The sequence below is a fragment of the Meriones unguiculatus genome, chromosome 3 (genome assembly GCF_030254825.1).
Source record: "Meriones unguiculatus strain TT.TT164.6M chromosome 3, Bangor_MerUng_6.1, whole genome shotgun sequence".
Classification (NCBI taxonomy): Eukaryota; Metazoa; Chordata; class Mammalia; order Rodentia; family Muridae; genus Meriones; species Meriones unguiculatus.
This window is the reverse complement of record NC_083351.1, coordinates 160,009,992-160,037,802: the sequence shown is the minus strand read 5'-3', so window position 1 is coordinate 160,037,802 and position 27,811 is coordinate 160,009,992. Positions and strand designations below refer to the sequence as shown.

General features: G+C 37.3%; 1 protein-coding gene and 1 long non-coding RNA gene across 3 annotated transcripts in view; one reads left to right on the top strand and one right to left on the bottom strand.

Moving 5' to 3' along the window:
* The window catches only part of LOC110543012 (transmembrane protease serine 11C), a 51,299-nt gene that overhangs the window by 12,573 nt on the left and 10,915 nt on the right, over positions 1 to 27,811 (top strand). The window contains exons 3-5 of the mRNA XM_060380841.1: positions 2,695 to 2,813; positions 10,517 to 10,584; positions 14,072 to 14,232. Coding sequence (XP_060236824.1) covers positions 2,695 to 2,813; positions 10,517 to 10,584; positions 14,072 to 14,232 — 348 coding nt within the window. The remainder of the gene's footprint in view (positions 1 to 2,694; positions 2,814 to 10,516; positions 10,585 to 14,071; positions 14,233 to 27,811) is intronic.
* On the bottom strand, positions 7,081 to 25,206 carry LOC132653183 (uncharacterized). Of its 2 annotated transcripts, XR_009590932.1 has the most exons (4): positions 25,152 to 25,206; positions 22,760 to 22,813; positions 8,223 to 9,214; positions 7,081 to 7,730 (listed from the first exon to the last, which is right to left on the bottom strand). It is a non-coding gene; the product is annotated as an uncharacterized LOC132653183 (long non-coding RNA). The 2 variants fall into 2 exon arrangements; XR_009590931.1 differs by lacking the exons at positions 7,081 to 7,730; positions 8,223 to 9,214 and adding an exon at positions 18,251 to 18,421 and having other exon boundaries at positions 25,152 to 25,195.

Sequence of the window (27,811 nt, the reverse complement as noted above, 5' to 3'; positions counted from 1 at the left end):
TATTGGTTAATTATAAGTCCACATACAAATCTGTAAGTCCAAAGACAAGATGAAAAAAATAATGCAAATTAAAAACAAAATAATATTTTCTATATAACATTTATCTGAGCATTCAGACTAAATATGCATTTTTGAAAATAATTATAGGTTGTATCCAATAATTTTAAATGTAAAGAAGAGAATTATGGAGGTTCTTAATTTTCCTTAAGCTTCGATCCTGACTAATCATATGACCTCAATTAATTGAACTAATTACTCTTTTATAAATAAAAATAACACCTAAACAGATCTTATGCTCTTTTTTTTTCTGTTCATGGCCTATATTATATATATATATATATATATATATATATATATATATATATAATGTGTGTGAGAAGCTGGAGGTATCCCTTTATTATGACAATCTGTTCATTCATATACATGCAAATGAAAACATTCAATTTACTTCTATTCTTTTCAAGTCAGTTTTCAGTGACCTAACAGAATCAGGAGCTACAAATGGCTTCATTCTCTAGTGCCTGGATTCACAATAATAAAAGCCTTGGCCTTTCCAAAGATAAGTTATGTGACATTTGTGCTAACAAATATACATTGACAAAAAATATATTTCTTTAGAATTATTCTGAATAAAGCCTGTGACAAGGAAATAGTACATATAATATTTAAAAACGGATGTCAGAAATTCTAATAAAATAATTAGAAAATCAGTAGCTAAAGTAAGTAATTGCAGAGAAAGTTTTTCCTCTAACATTAATTTTCTGGACAAACAAGATGACCCATGGGTTGAGTCCATGTGCTTCTAAGCTTGACTACCTGAATTCAACTCCCAAGACTCAGATGGTGGGAGAAAATGAATGACTCCCACAAGTTGCCTCTGACCTCCACATGTGTTCCATGGCTCACTTCCACACTCAAACACACACACTCAGACACACACAATCAGACACATCCACACACAGTTCCTAAAATTTTCTTCATGTTATTTTTCTAATGAAATATTACTTGTTGCTTACAAATGAAATGTATAGAAAAACATTCTAAAAAATAGAAACTGGGCTTGGGAGAGGGTTCAAGTGGTGAAGAGCACTTGTTCTTGAAAAGAACAATTCCCGGCACCACATGATGGCTAACAACCATCCATAACTCCAGTTCCAGGGATCAAATGACCTCTTCTGATCTCTACGGGCAACAGGCATGCACGTGGTATACAGATACACTCATACACATAAAATAAATCTAAAAAGCTTTTTTTTTAAAATAGAAACTACCAGTAATCTCGCATTCTAGTCACAACAATGTAACATCCTAGCCCACTTCCTTTTCAACCTTTTTTCATTTCTTTACATGTATACTTTATTAATCAAATATCTTTCTAAGATGTGATTGTAATGAATACATAATAATCTATTACAAACTGGACTTATTTATGTATGATTGGCTTATTTTGCTAATTGTATGCTCTATTATTATGCCTTAATTTTTAACATTGTTTTAAATAGCACTATCTCTTTTATGTATAGATTTATATGGAACTCATACTGAGAATACAACTGAAAGGAAGAATCAGAATGAAATCTGAGGATATATTTCAAGGTTTTGGTGACATTTCCAAATTGTCCTCCAAAAATGTGTACTGATTTCCATTCTCCCGACAGGCCACAAAACCATCCTGGTAGATTAACTGATTGACTGATTGATTGATCATCTTTTTCAACTTAATCTAAAGCAAACAAAATCGTGGGTTATGGAGAGCGCTTGGGAGAGATAAATTGCTTGCTTTGTAAGCATAAAGGCTTGAGTCAGGATCTCTGGGACCCACATAAAATGCCACTCTTAATGTTCTGGAGAAACAAGCAGCTCTGACATCAGCTTCTGGCTTCCACATATACCCCTACAGGGGCAAACACACACACACATGCACACACCCACATGCACACCACACGTGTATCTATCCTATTTTACTTTTTACTTCTTTAGTTATTTGTGAAAGGCAAGGCAGACTACACCAAACAGTTACGAACACTGTCATAAAGAATTTTCTCAAAACACTTCAAAATGATTTTACTTCTTTCGCTGTTTTTTTTTCTACTGTTTCTAGTTCTCTTCCTTCCTTTCCCTTCTTCTGTAGTCTTTCCAGGCATACAAACAAACCTCAAAATTTAAGAAGAGAGGTTTTCATTTTTCTGTTAAAGGAATTTGAATGGGTCTGCCCAACCTTGCTCCCAGCCCATTTCATTGCTTTGCCTGTCTAAAATCACATGCTTCATATCTTTGTTTAGTTTCCTTAATGTGCAGAACGTTCAAGTCTTGCCTCCTTTCATAATCTCCCTTATTCATTTTAATTTCTTAGGTATTCTATGAGTAAGAAATCCTATGATTTCACCGATTTTTCAAAATGTAATTTATGGCAATCACAAAGACCAAGATAATTACTATATTTTAATATAATTTTGTTTCATAACATATTGCCCAAACTTGAGAACTGGCATAGTAAAAGTTCATATTTAAAAACCTTGAATATATTTTTGGTGAAAGGTTATAATTTAACATTCCTCCACCTGAGCATTTTCCACAGTCACTGGGCATTCAGACTTTTAGACGTCATGTAACCTGACATTTTATGAGCACGTGACTTCTCAGAATGAGCTGGTTGAGCACTATGGAAAAACTATTTTCCTTTTCTCTCCTCAGGAAAGGCACCTTTCTACTACCATGTCAGCTTTAAGGTTAACAACATTGACTATGACAGCAAATTTGCAAAACCATATTCTGAGGAATACATGGACCTCAATAAAAAGGTCGTTTCTTTGGTAAGTTGAGTGGTTGTTTTTTTTTTTTCTTCTGTGCATTCCTAAAAGTATTAAGACTCTAGAAGTCACCTTCCAAGTTCAAAACATTTTCTCATCAATACCAAAGTTCTAGATTATATGAGTCAGTCCATTTTCATGCAGTCCTCTGAAAACTTGAACAAGGAAATACGCAAAGTAATACATTTCAAAAACCCTAAGAAAAATGGCACAGAAACAGAATGGGGTATTGGGCAAACAAGCAAATGTATATAATATGCTTATGTGAAAATACCATAATGAAGTCAATTATTTTATACTATGACTATTACCAATAAAACAACAAAATACAAAAAGAGAGAAAGAAATGGACTCAAGGGCTTAGTTAATCCAGAGTTAGTGCTTTACTTGTTTTATGACTTTAGCTCCTCAATTTCCCTTCACCCTCAGCTTCTTTACCTGCATGTTATATCACAAATGCCAACATAATAACGTAATGCTGACATTACAAAACATGAGATGACATAAGCCAAAGTCCTATTATTTTGTCAGTCTTAAAAAAAAAGATAGCCTTACTCTATGGGTCATTAAGAGTTGGTCTAATATTATATCCATTTAGCAGCATAATAGCAGTTGGTTCTCTTCTAGGATTTATGATCTTTCTAGTCATAGGTTCTTGGCCCAATGATGATGCCAGGTATGGGTTTCGTCTTGAAGAGTGGGCCTTAAGTCATGGTTACTCCCATGGCATTTATGCCAATATTGAGTTTCTAAGAAATTACCCTAAGACAAGCTCTAACTTCAGACCAATTCATTCAGCTCAGCCCCTAATTACTCTCAGTGGTTCACAAACCTTTTAACTCTGTGAACCTTAGAGTTCCTCATGATGTGGTGACCCCCTCCAACCAAAAACTATTTTTATTGCTACTTCATAACTGTAATTTTCCTATAGTTATGAATCCTAATGTAAATATCTGATATGCAGGATATCTGATATGCAAACCCCTGTAAAAGGGTCATATGACATCCCCCCTCAAGGGACCATGACCCACAGATTGAGAACCACTGTTCTAGAGTAACTGGCATAACTAATTATTGCATCATCCTTGCCTTTTAAGCAGTGATTGTGATGATTTCCTTTAGGTTTAAGCAACTTTGTTCGAGGCTTCCAACACATCTGGTTGAAAACAACTTATACCAAATATACGATGTGCAATGTCTTATTTATATACTTGCCTTTCTTTCTGTTTTCATTGAATATAATAATGCCCCATGCAGCACAGTTATTACCATATATACAATGTTCATGATCACAACATTCTGATAATACCATGTACCCGATGGAGTTACAAGTCATCAGACAAATCTCACAGTCACTACAGGACTCTCTTATTCTAATTGCCACTATATAAATCTTTCAATGTCTCACCCTAAAATATATATTTTCAAGAGAATTGCTGCTTTGCCATGCACTATAAAGGAAAGGTCTTGATAGAAAGCATTCTCAAAGTGCATATTTTATACAGTTCTCTAAAGGCCAGTTCACAAAATCTCCATGCCTTCCATTACTATTTTAAACTCTTAAGTATGATATGTAAAAGAAAAGAAGTTCTAAGAATAATTAACAATGGGCAAGATTGAGGTAATATAATTAGCTTTATTAATTTATTAATTAATATAAGTACTTATATGTCAATATTTAATCCTCAGAATGCCCCAATGTCATATAAAGAAACTGAGACACTAAGAGATTAAGTTGCCCGAAGTGAAACTTTGTGAGTTTTGTTTTTTTTTTCTGGTCCTCTAAAGACCACAAAAATACTAGAAAATCTTTAGCACACTTCAAACTGTAAAAAGTTTGGGCCTCTGAAAGACTCTACACAGCAGGGTATAAAAAGCAGATACTAAAGCTCATAGACAAACTTTGGGCAAAGTACAGGGAATCTTATGAAAGAAGGAGGAGATAGTAAGATCTAGAGAGGACAGGAGCTCCACAAGGAAAGCAACAGAACCAAAAAAATCTGGCACAGGGATCTTTTCTGAGACTGATACTCCAACCAAGAACCATGCATGGAGATAACCTAGAACCCCTGCACAGATATAGCCCATGGCAGCTCAGTTTCCAAGTTTCCCTAGTAATGGGAATGGAGACTGTCTCTGACATGAACTTAGTGGCTGGCTCTTTGATCACCTCCCCCTTGGAGGAGGTGGGGTAGCAGCCTTACCAGGCCATGGGGAAGACAATGCAGCCAGTCCTGATGAGACCTGATAGGCTAGGGTCAGAGGAAAGGGGAGGAGGATCTCCCCTATGAGTGGACTTGGGGAAGGAGATGAGGGAGGGAGCATAGGATTGGGAGGGGTTGAGGGAGGGGACCACAGCTGGGATACAAAATGAATAAATTGTAATAATAAATAAATAAATAATTTTTTAAAAAGAAGTTAAGGTAACCAGATAAATAATTCAATGTGGTTAATAAAATGCAATATCATTTTTACCACATAAATGCTTTGGGTTTATAGATGGTCAAAACACCCATATACACACTCAGCCAACATTCTACACTAAACCTGTACTGAAGTATCCAAAAGTAAGGTACCTATCAGTTAGCGAAACAACCAGAGCATTCATCAAGTAAAACTCCCAAAACTAACCAGAGCATATGCCTCTTTTACATTCAGCTAATCAAATGACAGGTTCTCTATGGGATTCATATGAGTTAAAAATATATAATTTTAAAAACAATAATAATAAAGTAAATAACAATAGTTCTGTTCCATTTAATATAGGTTAGCAAATCTATAATTTGAGTAAGAATTACGTTAACATTCATTCAGTTCCATGTCCTTCAAAATGTTTCAGAAAAAAACAGTTTAAACTCCAAGAATCTTAAATTCAGATATTACTCAATGTCTATTTTTGAAACATAATACTTAATCTGATACATTAAATAGAAACCATTCCGAATTAGGATTCTAGCCATAAAAGAACTGAGGTAATTCAAACTTAATTAAGAATGCATCAAACATTATGGCCTTATTATTTATATTTTAAGTGACTTGAAGTTTTCCTAGTTTCATTTGTTTTTTTGTGATAAACTTTCATGACCAACAGGAACTTGGAGAACAGGTTCATCTACAGTTCCAGGTTATAGTCTACCGTTGTGGGAAGTCACACTGACAAAATTTGAAGCAGCCAGTCACACCACATCCACAGTCAAGAGCACAAGGAAGCTACCATAGCCTACATGCCGCTTGCTGGCCTTTGCTCAGCTTCATCTCTCCACTCCCACACCTCAGGATCCACATCTCAGGAGGAGGGAGGGAGAGCAACAAACACACAAACAAAAAGAGAAAGAGCCAAGAAAAAGCAAAAGAAACACACACATCCCATAAAAATACACAACTGGAAACCATAATATATATAAGAAATGCTACCATGTAACTGTCAAGAAAGGTAAAATAACTCACATTTATTCCAGCAGTTCAGGTGACTACCCTTCCTCCACCTCCATCAACAACATTTTTAATATCACTTCTTGGTAAATGTAGTACAAGAGTAAAGTATTAATAATACTTTAACATGTAAGATATTTATTCCATTTAGAATTTCAAAACATAAATTCATATCTCAAAAAATTTTAAACTGTGTTTTTCAATTGATCTACTAATTTTTTTGAGACAGTCTCACTACCTAGCCCTTGCTAGTCTAATAACTCACTTTGTAGACCAAGCTAGCCTCAAACTCACAAAGTTTAGCTGCCCCTACCTCCCAAATTCTGAGATTAAAGACATGTGTCCCCATGCCTTGCTGAACTACTAAATTTTTAATCTGAAATTTTTGTTTTTCAGTACTAGTTTTTTTTTTATTTTCTCTATATCTAAGTATTATTGTCAGGGTTTTTTTTATTTGCTTGTTTTTGTTTTACTTTTTTGCAATTATTGTTCAAATTGCAATCATTTCTCTAGCAGCTATGTTTCACTGAACACTCAATCTGCCTTATGTTCTCAGCCTTCTGGGTTCCTTTATTTTCATTCCTGTCTTTCTTTGTTGGTCATTTTCTTTTCATCCAAAGCAACCCCATGAGATGGAAAGAGAGATGTTCTTTTTTTTAATTTTTAATTATACTTTATTTACTTTGTATCCCTCCTCTAGTTCCCTCCCACCTCCCCTCCCAATCCCTCCCTTCCTCCCCCTTCTCCACACACTCCCTTCCCCAAGTCCACTGGTAGGGGAGGGTTTCTTTTTCTTCCTTCTGATCCTAGTCTGTTAGGTCTCATCAGGAGTGGCTGCACTGTCTTCCTCTGTGGCCTGGTAAGGCTGCTCCCCCTTCAGGAGGAGGTGATCAAAGTTCATGTCAGAAGCAGTCCCTGTTCCCATTACTATGGAACCCACTTGGACACTGAACTGCCATGGGCCACATCTGTGCAGGGGTTCTAAGTTATCTCCATGCATGGTACTTGGTTGGAGTATGAGTCTCAGGAAAGACCCCTGTGCTCAAATTTTTTGGTTCTATTGCTCTCCTTGTGGACCTCCTGTCCTCAAGGGAGATGTTCTTAAATCTTGCCAGATTAGTTTGGTACAAAGGCATTCTACTGTCCACACCAAGGCCCCAGAAAGAAGCCCCCTGCTCTGTTTTATGCACACTGCTCTGATGGAAGGAAGCCTCACCTTGCAGTCCCTTATTGGGTTGGTTGGTTGGTTGGTTGGTTGGTTGGTTGGTTGGCTTTGGTTTTGTTGGAGTTGCTATTGAGACATGGTCTCACTCTGTAGCCTTGGATGGCTTGCAGCTTGCAATGTGGCCAAGCTGGCCTCAGATCCTTATTGGCTTTTATGGAACTATAGAAAGTTCCAGAAAAGACCAGAGTCAGTTTCATTCCTGGATCTCCACAGGTATCTTGAGTCTTTCCAAGGGCAGAGAGTTCTCAGGATTTTTGCCTAACCTGTGGGAAAGAAAGGTTTTTTTTGTTTTGTTTTTTTATCATCTCAGTGTTTTATTGACTCTCATAAAGCCAATTGTATCTTTTCTCATGAGAGGCAGATACCTTGAAATTGGGAATAGAAGAACACATGGTTACTTTCTGTGTTCATGGTCTCTGAATACTCACCAGTAACCTCCAAACTAATTCGCCCAGAAGGTCCTATGAAATGGCATCCCTACATGCTTGTGCAAATACAACTTATATGATATCTCCTTTGTCACCTGAGACACAAATCTCTCAAATACACCAGTCTGTTCTTACCTGAGACCTTCACAACTCTTATTTCCTGTACCTAGAAAACTACACTCTTCCCTTTACTTTTGACTTTCCATCTTCCAGGTTATATTCACATATCCTTTCTTCAAAGAAGCCTTATCTGAATGAGGCCTGAATCATTCCATCTCATTACTTAACATTTGTCAGATCAAACCTATCTCAAACCACCATACTTACATGTCTATTTCTTGCTTAATCAACTGTCTTCCTTCATGTATTCACTTAAACAGTATGACAATCTTGTTTATAGTTCAGGTCATAAGATAAAAAAAAAATTTACTGAATAAATGCATATATTCCAATTCTTGGCAGCAGGAAGACATATAAATGAAACATTTTGTCAGTTCCATCATGATGATGCTTACAAAGGCTATATTTGCCAATATGCAAGCTATAGCAGGTGAAAATCTTGTCTAGTGATGTTGAGGATTCTGTTGTAGGAACCATCCATTACATTGGAAATCCGGAGAGAAAAGTAATTGAAAAGTTATTCTTACATAAGATTTCTCTTGAGACTTCTTTGTATAGCCTTGCATTCTTTTAGTTTTTAATTTTTGTGAATTTCATACATGAATACTGTATGTATATAATTTTCAGTGCTCTATACTCTCTCCTCGCTCTCTGTGCCCCCCATACCCTGTCAAATTCAAGACCTCTTCTTTAGTTTTGTTACACACACACACACAACCTATTCAGTCTATTTGGTATTCCTATTTTGTTCATGCGTTTAGTACTGACCACTTGGGATTTGATAACCTGTCAGGTGTCTTATTCATAGAGAAAATTGATTCTCCATCTCTCAAAAACCATTGATTGGCTGTAGGTTTTCATCTAAGGGTGAGACCTTATAGAAATGGCCCCATCCAGGTTTGCATGTTGACTTGTATGGTCATTATGCCTGTGTTTGGGTGACCATCTTGTTGCGATTTCACAAACTGTTAAGTCTAAAAGTATTTTGCAAACAGGCATCTTCATCTTCAGGTTGTAAAATTTTTCCATACCCTCTCCTGCGGTTTTTCCCTAAGATTAGGTTTATAGTGCAAACAAATCAACTGGCGATTGGGCATCCCACCGTCACTTATTCTCTTCATGTTGACTAGAGATCTCTGCAGTAGTCTCAATCTGCTGCAAAAAGAAGTTTCTTTGATGGAGGTGAGAGCTTCTGATACCTGTTGACATATGGATAAGTAGTTAGAATACAGTTAGAAATTATATTCATTTACAAAAATGATAGTTTTGTGATAGTAGTTTCTCCTCTAGAGTCTATGATCTCTATAGCCATCAGTAGTTGGCTAGACTTATAGTAGCAGGCATGCATTCCCTCATTCTGAGAGGTCCAGCTAGACAATGGTTGGCTAGCCTACCCTAAGATATAACTGCCACCATTGGGGATTTCTTGGCAGACCAGTCTTGTAGTTCCTAGGCTTTACAGCTAGGTAGGACAACTGGTTGCTCTTCTCCCTTGGCAGCTTGTATAGCACATTCAGATATTATGAGCACTAATCTTCGGGGAAGAGTCTTGCAGGTTAGTTCTGATTTCATTCTTCTAAGTCCTATGTCGAAAGAGACTGTGTCTGTGGCAATAGACTCTCATCCTCAAATTCTGGGAGGCAACCAATGACAATGACAATGACAAAAGCCTGTATTGTTTGGAGAGTGTCTTGGAACAACAAGAGATTGACTAACAACTCAAAAGAAAGTTTCACATGCCTAGGACTGGGGTTTCAGTTAGATAGTCCAGAGCTCAGGGAAGGGAGGGGCTACAATGTCACCCCATGTGGATGTAACTTCAGCATATATAGTTTAAGCATAAGTAAGCTTATAAAATGATGTGTTTCCCTGTGGCTTTTTCAAACATTGATAGTGTTATTTTTTTCCCTATATCCATATTACCCTCCTTCCCTTTCCCTAGTTAAAGTATGCCATCCCTTTTCCCTTTCATACTATCTGTGTCCTGCTATCTCCCTCTAAGCTCATCAACAACATACAGTTGAAAAAGGAAAAAAATGGATTGCCATATAGGCATTACAGGTCTGCCACAGCACACGCACATTCATAATACACACTACACGAGTGCACACATGCACAATTTAGAAATATCTCTATGCACATTGCTGCTTGCTTTTGTTACACTGATATTTAATAAAATCTGCAGATGGAAGAAAATTAATCTATACTGGTCCACTGAATTCACCACTTCAAAATCAATATTATAGTTTATCATGCTGCTCTTCATGATTTGGGAAGATATCAACATTGCATATTTTATGAAATATAGAAATTATTTAACTGCAGTCATTCATAAATAAGTAAAATTAGACACATTTGGCCATATGAGGTCAAGCTGGATAATGGATAGCTTGTTTTACTATTATTTACCAAGTTTTCCACAGTATGTCAAGTTTTCCACAGTGATAAAAATGTTGAAAACAAGGTGAAACCATGTCATTAACTCATTTTCTTTTTAATAGATGAATGAAACATTTCATGAATCAAAACTGAGGAAACATTACGTCAAATCTCACACAGTCCAAGTAAGGTATGGCAAACATCATGAGAAGCAGTTTTGATCTTTACCTTTACATTGTTCTTCAACAAATTGTGTTTCAGTTAGAAATAAAATTTAATGTAGTATAGCAAATCCCCCTCTGCTTCATATATGTAAGAGAAATCCTTGTTAGTAAATGATTACAGACTTGTACAACCACTTTGGAAATCAATCTGGCACTTCCTCAAGATCCAGCTACACCACTCCTAGGCATATATCCAACATATGCTCAAGTACACAAGGACATTTGTTCAACTATGTTCGTAGCAGCTTTATTTGTAATAGCAAGAACCTGTAAACAACCAAGATGTCCCTCAGTTGAGGAATGGATACAGAAATTGTGGTACATTTACACAATGGAATACTACTCAACAGTTAAAAACAAGGAAATCATGAAATTTGCAAATGGTGGGAACTAGAAAAGATCATCCTGAGGGAGGTATCCCAGAAGCAGGAAGACACACATGGTATATACTCACTTATAAGTGGATACTAAACATATAATATAGGATAAACCTACAAAAATCTGTACACCTAAAGAAGCTAAGCAAGAAGGAGGACCCTGGGTAAGATGATCAATCCTCACTCAGAAAGACAAACAGGATGGACATTGGAAGAAGGAGAAAACAGAAAACAGGACAGGAGCCTTACCACAGAGGGCCCCTGAAAGACTCTACCCAGCAGTGTATCAAAGCAGATGCTGAGACTCATAACCAAACTTTGGGCAAAGTGCAGGGAATCTCAGGAAGGAAGGGGAAAATAGTTAGACCTGGAGAGGACAGGAGCTCCACAAGGAGAGCAGCAGAACCAAAATATCTGTCACAGGGGTCTTTTCTGAGACTGATATTCCAACCAAGGACATTCATGGACATAACTTAGAACCCATGCTCAGACATAGCCCATGGCAGCTCAGTATCCAAGTGGGTAAAGGGAAACAGGGACTGTTTCTGACATGAACTCAGTGGATAGCTCTTTGATCACCTCCCCCTGAGTAGGGAGCAGCCTTGCCAGGCCACAGAGGAGGACAATGCAGCCAGTCCTGATAAGACCTGATAAGCAAGGGTCAGATGGACCCTAGATAGGGGAGGATGTCCCCTATCACTGGACTTGGAAAGGGGCATGGAAGGAGATGTGGGATTGAGAAGGAACGAGGAAGGGGGCTACATCTGGGATACAAAGTAAATAAACTATAGTTAACATAAAAAATAAAATTTTAATTAAATAAAAAATATCTACATCTAAAAAAAAAAAGAAAACAAGTACAGGGCTGGAGAGACAGCTCAGCAGTTAAGAGCACTTGTTTTTGCTCTTGCAGAGGACCCAGGTTCAGCTCCCATCAATCATGTGGTAGCTTACTACCATCCATGACTCCAATTCCAGGAGATCCAATACCCTCTTCTGAACTCCATGAGTACTGCATGCACATGGTTTACATATGTACATGCAAGCGTAAGACTCATACACATAAAATAAGTAAGTACAAACAAAAATGAAAATTGAGTAAAACCACAACTCCTATTTCCAGTTTATTTGATGAATAAACGAATAAACATAAATGAAAACTTAAGAATGTACTAAAAACTTTTTAACTGAATGAGAGAGGCTCATTAACAGAAGTACTGGGATCAGCCTGGTGACCCAAGTTCCATCCTAGTATTCCAGAGAGATTTGCCACTAGAGAGCTGTTCTTCCCACGCCAACACACATACACACACATTAAATAAATAATTTTCATTTTAAAATGAATAACAGATCATGGGCAGAATGTCTGGATTAATTTTGAAAAATTATTTGGGGGGGTTGTAAACATATTTAAAAACTTGATTCAGTATCACAGGAAGAATATTTCACATGAAAGTAGATTTAGGGCTTTTGTTTAAAAATCAAATTCTAATACTACCCTGGTCCTCCACTCCACATGGTATCAATAGGAAAAAGCTGCTGTGTCATAGCAGAACCTTCTTGTAATTCATGACTGAAAGTCTAAGGAGAGGAGGCAGTCACAATTTCCAAGCCAGACAGGTTCCATATTGAAATTTTCTCTCATTAAAAAGTACATAGATGAGGGGGCTAGAGCTGGGATACAATGTAAATAAACTGTAATTAATATTAAAAAGTAAAAATATTAAAAGTACATGGATAAAACAAATAGATAAATAATAAATGGAAAAACACCTACGTGTTTAGCAGTTTGTAGCAGACTCTAACACTCAAATCCTGCATGAACAGTGCATCGGTTTCCTTCCCTCACAGTTAGGGAGCCTACGGAAGTAAGGTTTCCCAGCTCTCTGCCCAATGTCAAGATGATCACACACATATCGATAAACAATAAAGAATCAGGGGGAATTGGTATGAAGAGAAAGAAGCTGGAGCAATAAGAAGTTCACATATTTGAAGATGTGGAGTTTGTGTCTCTAAAAGTCCCCCCTCTCTGACAAGGTGGTTCACAGAAAGGAGAATTGGTAAAGGAGATAAATTTTTTTGGCACAGAGAAATGGATCTCAATTAACATCAGCTCTTCAAAAACTGTTTGCCACCTATTTGCACAAAAACTATTTTTTCCACCTCATGAGATTTTTAAACCCAACAGGAAATAATGTCCAGGATATTCAGTCAATAAGCTTAGAATGGAGCCAACAGAATTTAGTTTTGTTTTGTTTTTTTTTTTTTTTGGTTTTTTTTTTTTTTTTTTTTTTTTGCAGTTTATTCAGGAACCTTGAACAATCATCTGACCCTGGGGAAAGCCAGCCCACAGCTTAAATAGCCTCTGGGTAGCCAACCCCAGCATGCCACGTGGGCAATGCAGATAGGTCCACATACATGGAATTTAGTTTTTAAATATGTATTAATGAGTTATCATTAAAAAATTTGAGTTTTGATGAGCATCAAGAAGTATCAGAAAAAATAAAATACAATCACAACTCTCATTACTAATCAAGAAACCAATTAGATAATTAAATTGTCAAGTAGTGCCGATGAATGTATAAAGTATGTAAAATTGATAATCTAGGCACCAGAGACCTTTAGTTTCTAAATCCAAGCATAACAGTCTCATAGACAAAAAAACAAAACAACACATTTTATAGTGTTGGACCGCACATGGGAGAAAAGCCGTGATCTTGGGTTAGAAACCTGAGTTCAAGCAAAAGTGGGAGGCCTTAAAAAAAAATAATTAAGATTATCATTCCATTTTGAGGATGAGATCAAGAAACAGAATGAGAACAACTTGCTATATAACCACAGTGGCCAATACTAGATAAAAAATTCAAACTCAGCTTCCCTGGATCTAAAACTGAAAAATTTGTTTCATTATATCCATAAAATGTTGTTTGGAGGGACTGGATGGTTAACAAAGCAGAATAGTTCTATGGTACTGTTTCAACCCTTCTCTCTTCACTATCTCCCAACTCCTGTCACTAACAGTGACGGGGGTTCTATCCCGAAATAACAGTCTACTTCTCTGTTTATGTTTTTACAGCAAAGCCAATGGAAAGGTGGTGCTACATGTTGTGCTGAAATTTAAAGCTTGTTATGAGAATAATGTAGAAAAATTCTGGAACAGCATTGAGACCACTTTGTATCAGAAGCTCAAAGGCCAAACTGGATTACTTATAGATCCTTCTACATTTAAATTTTCAGGTAAGAATATATATGACATGGAATGACTTCCATCTTTTAAGCTGAATAGGGTGCTTTGTTATATATATTAAGCAGAGTTTCTTTCCTTAAATATTACGCTACATAAAATGATAGCTATTTTTGTGCCCCATGAAAGTAACCTGAATCCAAAATAACCTATTTCTTTTTGGGTTAAACACAGCAGCTTAAACCATGGCTTACTCTGTGGTCATGATGACCCCTTCTGTTCTAATAATGTCAACAATCTGGATGGCCAGGTAGACATTTTTAAAAATTAAATTCCCTTTTGACATACATTTAATGGAACTTGTCTCACACGGTCACATATAATCTGAATCTTACTCTTAGTGAGGTCACAGTTGATCCCTGTCACTAAGAGTGGGAATAATGTGGGATGTGATAAAAATACAGTCATCTCTAGGACAGGATGCCAGTCTCTACTACGAATTGTGTGACAGGAATAATGCAGGTGCTGGAGAGATGGCTCAGCAGTTAAGAGCACTGTCTGCTCTTCCAGAGGCCCTGAGTTCAGTTCCCAGCAGTTATAAGGTGGCTCACAACCATCTTTACTGGGTGGGCCTATATGCCCTCCTTTGGGCATGCAGGAGTACATGTTGCTAGATCACTGCTATACATTAAATAAATCTTTACTATAAAAAAAAGATAATGCAGAAATTTTTTTAGACAGAATTGAAACCATTTTGTATCAAAAGCTTATTCACGGGTGGAAAAGTATTACTTTCTTTACAGGAAGGACTAAAAAATTGGGGTCTGGGGGCCCTCAAACAAGCATTCCTTTTCATTGAACATCAAAGCATCAAAAAGCAAAGTGTAAACAGGCTTCTCCTTGACAAGAGGCTTTCTTTGCTGAACTGTGACTTCCCTGAGATCTTGAGATGTCCCCTGTCACACCTTCCTTCTCATCTAGCTCTAAACATAGTGGCCTTAAAACAGCAGGAAAAAAGCAGCCTCCCAACTTTAGAGAACCTCATATACAAAGGTTTACTTGTAGAAACTCATTGCTACATACTACGCAAACACAAGTATAAAAGAAATATTTTATTCCTGGCATGCTTCCAAATTTTAAAGTAGTACACAAGATATCAGGGAAATATATGTTCTGGTGGTCTCTTGCAGACAACGGATTTTTCTCAGGACTTGTGTTGAAATGTGAGGCTACACTATTTTCAGAAGCAGTTAAATAAAGTAGAGTAAGAACAAACTGTGGTCTGGTATCATCTTAAGTTTTGGAAACTCTGTCCCTCCCCATTCATTCTTCATCAGAAGTTAGGTGCCTCATAAAACTGAGTGAGGTTTCACCCATGTAGTAGCAAACCCAGCAGCTGACAAAGCCATTCTCCCCTAACCACAATGAAACAAGTTACTACAGGGCTTATAAGCATCCATGACAGCCCTCACCAAGATAACCATTGGTCAACACGTAAGTAGGTCTGTGCCATAGGGATCTGTGAAATTTATTTGGCAGCCAAGTTGCTGTTTCAACACTTTATTAAATACCATGGGCTTCTTATGATGACTAGTTAGCTCAGTTCCTCACAAAAAAATGTGTCAAAGCTTTCAAATACATTTTCATACATGCTGCTTATTATACAGAAAAGTCTCTACATTTTTAAGACAGACTTGCCTGCCTCTGGCCACAGCTGGTAATCAAATGAATGGCTGGTTTTTAGCACCAATATCCTACAATGTGACTCAAAAAAGAAAAGTAACATAAAGTAGTGGTTGAGATCACAGATTCTGGATGTGATTCAAGATTCTACATTCACCATATGGCTTGATAATTAGATTTTTCAGTTTCTATATATTAGATGCATGACTTTGAGACATTTACTTAACATTTGAGTGTCTCTGTCAAACCATGGCATAATAGAAATGAGTATAAAAATTTTTTAAATACTTCTTATAGCTGTTACAGAGATTTCAGAGAACTGATACATTATAATGAACCGAAATATTTAACAAAATTATTATTCATTACTTAGGTTTAACACAATTATTATTAGTTACTGAGATTTTTTTTTTTTTTATCCAGAGAAAACAAGACCATTCAATATGTATGATTTACAGATTTGGAAGTTGTCCCTATTCTTGTAATGAAACACCCATAGCCAACAGAAACTTGGGAACAAAGGCATTTATCTTTCATTTTACAACTCTCAGGTCATATCCCACTGTAGAGGGAAGTTAGGGTAAGAACTCAAGACAAGGGGGCTGGAGAGGTGGCTCAGAGGTTAAGAGCACTGGCTGCTCTTCCAGAGCTCCTGAGTTCAATTCCGAGCCACCACATTGTGGCTCACAACTGTCTATAGTGGGATTTGGGGCCCTCTTCTGGTCTGCAGGTGTATATGTAGACAGAACACTGTATACATAACAAATAAATAAATCTTTAAAAAAAAAAAAAAAAGAACTCAAGACAAAAATCTGAAGCAAAAGCCATGGAGAAAAGGTGCTTACTGGTTTGCTTCTCATGGCTTGGTCAGTGTGCTTTCTTATACAACCCAGGACCACCAACCCAGAGATGGCATTGCCCATAGTAAGCTGAGTCCTTCCACATTAACCATTAATCAAGAAAATGCCCAAAAGCTTTCCTGCAAGCAGTTCAATATAACAAGTTCTCAACTGAGCTCCCTTTGTGAATTTCTCTCTCTCTCTCTCTCTCTCTCTCTCTCTCTCTCTCACACACACACACACACACACACACAGTCAGTACAAATAGTTGTGGGGGTTGGTGAGATGGTTCAAAAAGTAGATAAAAAGTAGATGTATTTGATAACAGGTCTAATGACCTGATATTACTCCCTGGGATCATGGTGAAAGGAGAGAACTGAGTCTCACAAATTATCTTATGACCTCCACATGCCCAACATACCATGTGCACATGTGCATGCACACACACACAGAAACACACACACACACACACACACCAGTAAGAGGCTAAACACCTCTTTCCTCTATGAGACAGCAATGCACGTTGAACAATGCTGGCTTCCATGGAGTGCCTCTGTGAGCACAAAGACTCTATGTCTGGACAGCACTGGATTAGGGTCTACAGTGGGGAAGGAACAGCACTGTGGAACAACTCCCTGATGACAGAGGGGCTTCTCGTTTGCACTGCATCACTTCGTTCTTTTACCTGCTCATTTGACTTTGTTGTGTTATTTTGTTTCGTTTCCATACCTTCTCTTTGCCTACTATGCTTTGAGTCTAAGACCTAGAAAAAAAAAATATCCAGTTTCAGGCATCCACTGAGGATCCTTATATTAGATCTTCAGGATAAACGGGGATGATTACATTAGACAACAGAGTCTTTATAGATTAAACTAGCTAAATTAAGATGATACCACACTAGATTACAGTGGTCCTGCTTCTCTGAACAGGGTCCTAATAAGTCTATCTAAAAGAATAAACATAGCCATGTGGGGATAGAGACTGGGTTAGAGACTGAGTGTAAACGAAGGGACACCAAGGAGTCCCTGGAGCCACCAGAAGCCTAGAAGAAGGAAACAGACGCAGATCAAGAACATAACCCTGTTGCCATCTTGACTTCAGACTTTAGCCTTGATAACTGTGAGAGACTAAATTGTAATAAGTCATACCATTTGTGATAATTTTTTACATCAGCCCAAGAAAACTAATAGAGATGACTTGGTGGAGACCGCTACACTCAAAGTGGTTAATATAATATCATGTGCCACGGTAATGGGTAAGCCCACAGCATAAAACATGTTCTTTGTTGGTTAAACTGATAAAAGAAACATCTGTGACATTTCAAGATTTTCTAGATACCTGAGAATTAGGCCAAACACAATTTCTCAGCTCTACTGGCTCTTGGGCTCCAGTGTTCCACATATAAAGACTAAAGTTGATTTGCCTTAAAGTACAATGAAAATTCATCACAGCACAGTGCCTGGCATGAAAAAAAAAAAAGCTGATAAATACCATTCAGTAAGCTTTGTAATACGAGTCAAGTGACAGAAATGAATTCAATTTACTTTAATTTGCTCATACAGCAGTGAAACCAGCATGCAGATTGCTTCTGGCAGGGTTAGAGACAGGGGCTTTAAGCAGGTTACAGAAAACAGTTTTTCCATCTCTTAGCTCCATTTTAGCTTCATTCTTAGGAAAACATTCAGCAGCTCGTGACTTACAAATTCTCCAGAGGGCAATCCTAATGAAAGAAGAAACAGATTCTGCTTAATACGCCAGAAAAATGTAATGATTTCCTCTGCTTGGCCACCAACAAATGTGAACAGAGTGGGTCACATTTCTTCATTAAATGTGAAAACGGTGATAGAGAACAGTGTACAAGTCAGGTCACATGGAAGCTAAACCACATGGATGAAGAATGAGAAGGGAGAGAGATTTCTCCCAGGAAATCCTAGCGAGCATAAAAATACATCCATCACCTTCCAAAGCCATCATCTGGGTCAGGAGTCATCTTGGAGTGGGTGGACACTACAAAACTACCCATCTCCTCTTTATAGCTCCTGTTAGTTGTCTATAGAAGTTTCATCCTGATGTCATTCAGCATGAAAGCAAATCCTTTGGAAGTGATTAGCCCTTTTTTGGAGCAAACATTCCGGGGTTATCAATCTGAAGCCTGGCAGGATGCAATGTTCTAAAGGATGCATTCTAAGATCAAAGTTCGGTAATTTCAGTGTCTGTTTGAGGGCCTTTGACCTGGTTCATAGGGGTTCTTGCTGTATTCTCATTTAATAAAATGGGTTAAATGATTATTTCATAACAATCCAATTCTCAGTCTAATATAAACTCGCATTTCTTTATTAATTAAGAGGAAAAAACTGAGATATTTCTAAAAAGAGCCTCTTACACATTAGGAGAGTACAGAAAACTTAAACTCTCTACCTCACATTCCCCCCAAAATTAATCACTTCTTTATCTTTAAAAAGAAGAATATGACATCACAGATTTCATAGCATAGACAGAAAAGTCTCTTAGCATACTACCTGGCACATAGCAAGAATAGAAGAAATGTTACTATATAAAGTATATCAAGAAACTATTCTTTCATTGATATTTCTGATAACTGAATATTGGATATTCACTGTATAACCAGCTGAGTCTTAGGAGATATATATGTGTGTTTTTCATGTATGGATTCAAAGCAGGGTAGTAAGCTCTTTTAACATGATTTTACAAGCCTTAGGGATGAAGTAAATAGTCCATAGATATCATTGCATGCCTATAATGCCAGCACTCTGGGAAACAGAGGCAGGCAGATCTCTGAGTTCAAAGGCAGCCTGGTTTACAAAGCAAGTCCAGGACAGCCAAGGCTAAACAAACACTATCTCGAAAAACCAAAAAATAAAAATAAAAAAATGAAAACATTGCTCATATAAGAATAAAAGCACCAAATAAAATAAAGATACACAAACACTTCTGTACTAAATAAATATAGATACAGCAGCATTACATTTAACCTTTTGTTGTTATTATAATATTAAACCATTACAAGGTAAAATATTTAAATCCCTGGACATTGACTATTTAAAATAAAATTTAGAAAAAAAAACATTTATATATTTCTCCTACCCAATAAAAATTTATAAGAATAGGAATTAGAAATAGTGCTTCCTCAAGATCCAGCTACAGCACTCCTAGGCATATATCCAAACTATGCTCAAGTACACAAAAGGACATTTGCTTAACCATGTTTGTAGAAAAAAAAATTGTTTTAAGTGAGTTCTAGGATTGCCAGGGCTACACAGAGAAACCATGTCTCAAAAAAACAAATGATGATGATGATGATAATTTTGTGGCAAATTCTTAACCTAATTCCATTTATTTTAATGGAGGGAAAGCTGATATTCATTCCCAAACCCAAAATTTGTACTCAGTGATATTTAGTATCTTGTTCCATTAAAATGATTAAGTCAATAGATAAAGTTAACTGCACAATATCCCCTTTACACCATCCTATAGCTTTTTGAGACAGATACTCCATAAGGATTTCAGGGTATATACCTAAAGAAACTAATCAAGAAGGAGCACTCTGGCTAAGATACTCAATCACCATTCAGAAAGGCAAAGAGGATGGACATCAGAAGAGTGAGAAAACAGGAAAGAGGTCAGGAGCCTACAACAGAGGGCCTCTAAAAGGCTCTACCCTGCAGGGTATCAGAGCAGATGCTGAGACTTATAGCCAACTTTGGACAGAGTGCAGGGAATCTTATGAAAGAAGGGGGAGATACTAAGACATGGAGAGGACAGGAGCTCCACAAGGAAAGCAAAAGAACCAAAAAAATCTGGACACAGGGGTCTTCTCTGAGACTGATACTCCAACCAAGGACTATTCATGGTGATAACCTAGAAGCTCTGCACAGATGTAGCCCATGGCAGTTCAGTGTTCAAGTGGGTTCCATAGTAATGGGAATAGGACTGTCTCTGACATGAACTGATCGGCCTGCTCTTTGGTCACCTCCCCCTGAGGGGGAAGCAGCCTTAACAGGCCACAGAGGAAGACAATGCAGCTACTCCTGATGAGACCAGATAAACTAGGATCAGAAGGAAGGGGAGGAGCACATCCCCCATCAGTGGACGTGGGTAGGGACATGGATGGAGAAGGGGGAGGGAGAGGTGGGGTTGGGAGGGGAGAAAGGAGGGAGCTGCAGGGAGGGATACAAAATGAATAAACTTTAATTAATAAAAAGAAAAAAGGAAAAAAAAAAGAATTGCAGGGTGGCCTGGAACTTGCTTTCTTCTGGAACACTAGGCTATACCTTTCCACCAGCATGCCCTGATACAGTTTCTCCTCTCTTACTCTATGAATGCTCATCTGATATTGCTGGATAAACAGGGCATGCACTTATTATTTAATATTTATATAACTTAAATTTTAATGTCAAAGAGACATGCAAGTGATATTTCATAAACAACTTCATCTCACAACATGATGAGCTTGCCTATTACTGACACAAACTGAAGCACTGAGCCAAGAATACAGTCCAATAGTAGACTTGTGAAACTGCAGAGACAAGTGCAGTGGCTGTCTCTTGCTAATTGTAAAAGAAAAAAAAAAACAACCCTAAATCAGTCATGTAAAGGAAAAAAGCTTCAAGCTTCATACACCAATGAAAGCACTTTAAGTGAAATGCCTTATAAAGTTGAAATGTCTTATAATGTTCATGGCTTTAATGGGCAATTTAAGGCTAGGGTTCTATTTGTTTTTAAATAATAACAATAACTTCTTACACAATAATATCAAAATATTGAATAGGGATGAATCATGCTAAGTACTTACTCTAAATCATAATTGGTTAAAGCAAAGCTTCAGAAAAAAAACTGGAAACAATCATGTACACATTCATGGATCCTGACCCTGACCCACTGCCAAGGCTTTTTACCAACCTAGCCGCAAGGCTTGGCCTAGCACCCATTAGCAGCTGGCTAAAACTGGAACACCACCTGAGTTAGCAGAACACATATCTTCATGAGCCTTGACCTTGGGACAAGGTATGGTTTCACTGTGTCATGACTTAAATGACTGAACTAACCCCATCATTTTTTTATAAACCTCTAAAGATATCTGAAAGAGAATATGATTATAAAAATGTGTTTTCTTAGCGAAGAACCAGTTTTTAGCTTTAACAAATCTATTTTTTATCAGCAAAATGTTTCTTAAAATATTTCAATTAAAACACCTTAACCATCTCCATTTGTTAGCAAAAACAACTGTTAGATAGACAATTTTTCAGAGTAGTTAGTAATTTATCTTTTAAATAAAAATTTTTAAAATGTTTTATTTCTTAAAATGTTTCTGGAAAACTCTCAAACTTACCAAAGACTTCCCTACATCCCTAGAAGAGCCTACTAACAGGCTGGGTGTTGTGGTGGCCTCATGACATTTGGGGAAGTATAGGTTGTTAACATCGTCACTAAATTCTTCAAATATTTGCAGTTCTGGGTCCTCAATTTTTTTCCTTATATTTTATTCTTCTTTTCATCTTCTGATGTCAAGAGTTCTTACTGTCTTATCTGTTTCTTCTATTTTCTCATCTAAGTTCTTCCTACCTTCATTCCATTTCTTGTCAATATTTTACAGTGGTTTATATACGGACGTTAGAAAAACAAATGGCCTTTAAATGAAAGTGTATTGGACCATTTACTCAATAGAAACTTCAGTGCATATTTTTTTTGACTCTTGCAGAAACCTTGTTTCCCCAATTCCTGACTTCACCACATAGAAAATATAAGGAAGTTTTCCCAAACTTTTCATTTAAAGCGGCTTCCAGGCATTAGAAATTCATTACTTTGTATACTTTTTAAATGTGGTCCTCAGTTTAAAGTTTGAGATGCTTACAACTAAATAAAACAATTTTGTACTAGATACTGCCCATCATAAATATTATTAAAACAGTCACTACTTAAAGGTGATGGTGATCAACAGGGCATATGAGATAAACACATTAAAATGTCACAAAATAATATTATGGATAGAGTTATAGAATATTACATAATATTATTATATAATAATAAAATAACATACCATCCAAGTTGTCCTCTGAAATTGCATGTGCCACCTACCCATAAAACTTGGCATCTGTGATATTAGAAATAAATTGGGACTTTGTACAGATGTTCATTTAGGTGTCATCCACCCAAAGAGCATCAGACCCGTCCAATACCTTTTTCTCAGAGGCGGGACCTGGGGCATCAACCCGCATGCAATCAGACATGCTCTTCTCTGGGTCCAAAGCGGCTGACCCTGAGTGCAGTGCTTAGCCTCGCATCCTGAGCGTATCATTTTAGCTTTTTATGGTATCCAACGATGCTTGGGGAGAATGTCCTGCTTCAATGGCTGTAAAGGCCTGAATGATCATGGCTATCAGAGATCAGACCTCTACTCTTGCCTGATGCGTCTAAAACAAAAAGGGGGAACTGTAGAGAGCTGCGGAATGCTATGCCTTAAAGATGGAGCTGGTTTCCGCCTTCCACCTTCCCGATGGTGAGTGCTCTCTGTCACGAACAACTCCACATTTGGCTAAGGCCGAGAATCTGGCTTGCTTCTATGTATGTGGACCTATCTGCATTGCCCCCGTGGCACGCCTGGGTTGGCTACCCAGAGGCTATTTAAGCTGTGGGCTGGCTTTCCCCGGGGTCCGAGGATTGTTCAATGTTCCTGAATAAACTGCATTGGAAAAAAAAAAAAACTTGGCATCTGAAAAAAAATTAAAAAAAAACAAAAACAAAACAAAACTTGGCATCTGTGAAAAAACTCATGATTAAGTTAATATTTTATTCTAAAAAAAAATTAACCTACATCAATCTGAGGATTAGCAAATGGCACATGATGTGTAACTACAGGATAATTTTCAGTCAAATTAGAAACAAAGAAAAGCAGTTATTGAGCATAGATAGATAGGTGGCCAACCAGAACCTACAATGAGTGGAGTGTTCTGGTTCTGTTCAGGCATAACCCAGGTCCACACTATGGTCCTTTGCTTTTTAATGCAGACCACTTACATTACAGCTGTGTTTGCTAAAATATCACCAGTGAGGAACAACAGTGGGAGATAACTTTTCCATCATGAAACAATTTTTGTGTATATTTTGCCAAACAAGTCCATATAGGCTTACAGTTTAAAGTTTTCTGAAATCCACCAGTTGAACATTTTAAATATCCCTAAAGAGTATGGCTGAATGCTTCTACATAGAAAACTCAGGAAATGCATATGAAATGTAGAATTAATTGGCTTATTTAGAATTTGCACAGGTGTAAAGTGATAAATTCACCTAATTAACATGAAAATTCATGATCTATACACTTACTATTATGAATGAGCCTACTACTATTATAAAAAAAATACTCCTTATTCTTAGAATTTTACAGTTTGGTTTTTATTATCATCATCTGCTTCAGATTTCTTCATTCAAGGAAAAATGAAATCAGATTGTAGAGGAGTCTTCCTTTTATAAACCTTTATCTCCCTATTTGTTTGTTTGTTTGTTCTCTCTATATAGTCCTCACTAGCCTGGAAGTCACTCACTGTGGATAGCCTAGGATCAATGAGGATAAGAGTATATTCTACCACCTAGAGCAGCAACTCTTTTTTTTTTCCTCCTTCTTTTCTTTCTCCTCCTTCTGCTCCTCCTCCTTCTTGTTCTTCTTTGAGACATAATCTCACTATGTAACCTTGGCTGGCTTGGAACTTGCTTTGTATACCAGGCTATCCTAAAACTCACAGAAATCCACCTGCCTCTGTCATCTGAGTGTTAGATTTAAAGTAGGTCCCCAATACACCCAGGACAAGAATCCTCCATCTTCCCAATCCATCCAGACTTGCCTCTCATACTTCCCAACCATGAATAGTAATGATGCACTAACCTAGAAGGCATGTTCCAAATCTAACACTCAGCCTTTAACAACATCATACCTATGATGCTCGGTCTTAAAATAAATTCCTTGGCTCCTTCACAAAATGAAATTTTTGTCAAACGTTTAAATCCTCCCTTTTTGCTTTTATTGATGCATTCAATTGTCTACAGGTCTGCCATAAAACTTACCACAGGAAAATGGACAGAATTAGAAATTATTTAAATATTATTTATGAATTTTTGATTCACTTAAGATAAATCTATGCCTGCACTTTGATAACCTACGCCCTTGGAGAAGATCAATGCATGTTTGCTGAGCTGTTCGTTTCTTTTAATTTTCTTGTCCTATAAACTGGTCTGGCCTCAACCTCACTCCTTCTACTGGAATTACAGCTGTGAGCCACCACTCCCAGGATTCTTACTATCCTTTGATCCATCCCCTCCTTGGCAGAGACAGAGGCATTGTTTTCTGTCACTTCCTTAATATAGTTCACTGTAAACAGAGTCTCTTAGGTTACATTGTTGAATCTGTGGTTGTGAGGTCAATCCACAAATCTTCTAACCTCTGAGTATGAGTCACGGGACTTAAAAGGCAGGAAAAACAGACAGCCACCGCCATGACTCAATCTGAAAGGAAAAAGATGTAAGTCATTTTTCAGTTTTCTGTCACTTGTCTTCCACATGCCCAAGTGACAAGTATTTTGTTGAGCTATGGGACAGCACAGCTTTTAAAAAGCAAACTACAAGTCCAAGTCATTTGTTTTCTTTGGCAAGGAAGAGATTAATAAAGAAAGCCTCTAGTAAAGAAGGAACTTACATGAATAACATGGAGTTTTAAAACTATCAGTTAAATATAAGACAATATTAGTCCCATTCATTTAAAAGTGTTTTTTTAATTTTAATTGGATTTGATATATGTTAACAAGCATAAAAAATTCAAAACTGAACTATAGATATGTCAAACAAAAAAACAGCCTCTGGAAGCAGCAGTGATGGGTACATTAAGCTATGGCAGACTTCTTATGAAGCAGGGGTGGATCCTTTCTTCTCTAGCCTAGGTGACTGCTAAGTGCCCTTGCCTTTTGTCCACACAGCTCAACGTCTGGTAAAGGATTCTTTTGTCTATATGATTTATTGTGCAACCAAATGTAAAACTGTAACTGTAATAGAAATGAAGATTTGTATACTTCTTCCTTGATTTATAGAAATCAAGAACATAATATGAACCAACATAGACATTAATAGTGTTTTTCTCATACTACAGTGGCTAATGCCTTTTTGAACCCTTTAAGTAGAACTAGCTAGTGAAGTTGACAGTTTTCTACGTATGAAAACTGTCATATTTTCTACATACTTGAAGTATAACTCATCTGTTTATTCCCTCCTCATACTTTTCCTACATCGATTGAGCAACTTTGCAATTCTGTTCACAAATGTACTGCATAGTGAAACGCTCTGGTATAAATAATTTCTTTCCAACTCCCTAAGATGTCTTCTCTATCCGGGAGTAAAAAGAAAATTTTAAACTATGTCTCATTGCTAAATTAAATTCTTTTGATCCAAAATAAATGGGAACTGGGATGGCAAACAATTGGCCTATAGCACACAAAGAATATAAAATTTAAAATATAGTAAAATGCACTTAACACAAATAAAAATGGTAAAGCTAAAACCAGAACTACTATTTGAGCCAACGGCTCTTTTGGACACACACTAAGGGATCCTAAATCTGAATATCCATATGTATTACAGCACTGTCCACAATAGTCAGAATGAGGACCAGCCTAGATATCCATCAACAGATGATTAAAGATAATGTAGTACCTATATAAAACAGAATTTTGTTCATTTGTAAAGAAGAATAACATTATAACATTTACAGGAAAATACACAGAACTATGGAGTATTATGTTAAGTGAAATAAGCCAGAACATTAATGAAAATTACAAAAGAGGAGAAAGAGAAATGGCAGAGAAACACTTAAAGAAATACTCAACATCCTTAGTCATCAGGGAAATGCAAATCAAAACGACCCTGAAATTTCACCTTACACCCATCAGAATGGCTACACCCATCAAAAACTCAAGTGACAATACATGCTAGAGAGGAGGTGGAGAAAGGGGAACCCTCCTCCATTGCTGGTGGGAATGTAAACTTGTACAACTACTTTGGAAATCAATTTGGCACTTTCTTAGACAATTAGGAATAGTGCTACCCCAAGATCCAGCTATACCACTCCTAGGCACAAATCCAAAATATGCTCAACTATACAACAAGGACATTGACTCAACCATGTTCATAGCAGCATAATTTGTAATAGCCAGAATCTAGGAACAACCCAGGTGTCCCTCAGTTGAGGAATGGATACAGAAATTGTGGTACATTTACACAATGGAATACTACTCAGCAATTAAAAATGAGGAAATCATGAAATTTGCAGGCAAATGGTAGGATCTAGAAAAGATCATCCTAAGTGAGGTATTCCAGAAGCAGAAAGACACACACGGTATATACTCACTTATAAGTGGGTATTAGACCTATAAGATAGGATAAACACACTAAAATCTGTACACCTAAAGAAGCTAAGCAAGAAGGAGGACCCTGAGTAAGATGATCAATGCTCATTCAGAAAGGCAAATGGAACAGACATTGGAAGGAGGAAAAAACAGGGAACAGGACAGGAGCCTGTCACTGAGGGCCTCTGAAAGACTCTACCCAGTAGGGTATCAAAACATATGCTGAGATTCATAGCCAAACTTTGGGCAGAGTGCAGGGAATCTTATGAAAGAAGGGGGAGACAGAAAGACCTGGAGGGAATAGGAGCTTCACAAGGAGACCAATAGAATAAAAAAATCTGGGCACAGGGGTCTTTTCTGAGACTGATATTCCAACGAAGGACCCTGCATAGAAATAGCCCATGGCAGCTCAGTGTCCGAGACAATTCACCAATAATAGGAACAGAAACGGTCTCTGACATGAACTCATGTGCTGGCTCTTTGATCACCTCCACCTAAGGGGGAACAGCCTTACCAGTCCACAGAGGAAGACAAAGAAGCCAGTCCTGATGAGACCTGATAGACTAGGGCCAGATGGAAGGGGAGGAGGACCTTCCCTATCATTGCACTGGGGGAGGGGCATAGGAGAAGAGGGAGGGAGGGTGGGATTCGGATGGGATGGAGGAGGGAGCTACAGCTAGGATACAAAGTGAATAAACTGTAATTAA